Raw genomic sequence first — 1,110 nt, 5'->3', positions numbered from 1 at the left:
TTTTATTTCACCTACTCTCAGTTTTGCATTTAAAACATCCTTAGGACAAAACTTAACATTTTTCCTAAGGGTACCTACTATATGAGTATTATTGTTTAATAAAATGTGAGCAATATGAAGACCTGTGTAAAAATTATCTACTATTAAAGTTCTTCCTTCATTTAAATAATTTTCCATTAATGACAGAACAACTTTACCAGCACAAGAAATGTTACTATTAGATCTGTTAGTATCTTTACCACTGTACACACTTAAGTTATATGTATAACCTATGTTGTCACATAATTTATATAATTTAATTCCATATCTTGCTGCTTTATTTGGAATATATTGCCTGAATACAATGCGACCCCTAAATGGTACTAATGTTTCATCAATGACTACATTTTCTGCTGGGACTTTGCTTTGTTTAAATGAATTATTTAATAAATCAACTAAAGGTTGAATTTTTCCTAACCTATCCCCTGGATTATAATCATTATTAGAAATATGAAAAAATCTAAGCAATGACTGAAAAAGATTACGAGCCATAATTTTTGGTACATAACTATTTATGTAAAAAGTTTGTTGACTCCAGTAGTCAGATATCTTAGGATAACCAACCATACCTGTGTACATTACAATACTTAAAAATGTTTTAATTTCTAAACTGTCTGTGTCTATCCATTGTCTTTTGTACCTTTTAGCTTGCCTGTTTGTCTCAGTTACAATCAAATTCAATACTTCATCATTCAAAAATAGGTTAAAAATATCAATAGGTTTAGATTCTTGGTCAATGTTACATTTGATACCACTGTCTCCAGTAAAAATAATATTTTTTCGAAAATCTCCTAAAAACGAATTACATTTTTACAATCATGTCATAGGCTGTTCAGAAACTGACTACTTTACTACTTAACTTAATACTATTTTACCTGTAACATTAAACCATTCATCAGATATGATACTATTTTCCTGTTGAGCTAAATTTTGGGTATTTTCAGTATCTGGTTCTACACTAATACTCTCATCAGAATCTGATTCGTATAAAACGTCACTTGGACTGTACTCACTACCTGAGTCTTCAAAATCAGAGTCATCCAGAGCAGAAAGAATACCATCAGAGTCCAT

The 1,110-nt window shown here is 29.8% G+C and overlaps 1 protein-coding gene across 1 annotated transcript; it reads right to left on the bottom strand.

Moving 5' to 3' along the window:
• Positions 1–141: 141 nt before the first annotated feature.
• LOC111042804 (piggyBac transposable element-derived protein 4-like) lies at positions 142–1,110 on the bottom strand (the record flags this gene model as incomplete). The annotated part of the gene is made up of 2 exons (XM_022327501.1): positions 915–1,110; positions 142–830 (listed from the first exon to the last, which is right to left on the bottom strand). Coding segments are annotated over exons 1-2 (885 nt in total), but the record flags the coding sequence as incomplete, so codon positions are not given.

The sequence above is a fragment of the Myzus persicae genome, unplaced genomic scaffold (genome assembly GCF_001856785.1).
Source record: "Myzus persicae strain clone G006 unplaced genomic scaffold, MPER_G0061.0, whole genome shotgun sequence".
Taxonomy (NCBI): Eukaryota; Metazoa; Arthropoda; class Insecta; order Hemiptera; family Aphididae; genus Myzus; species Myzus persicae.
Note: the sequence above shows the minus strand (reverse complement) of the source record. Positions and strands in the feature narration are given on the sequence as shown.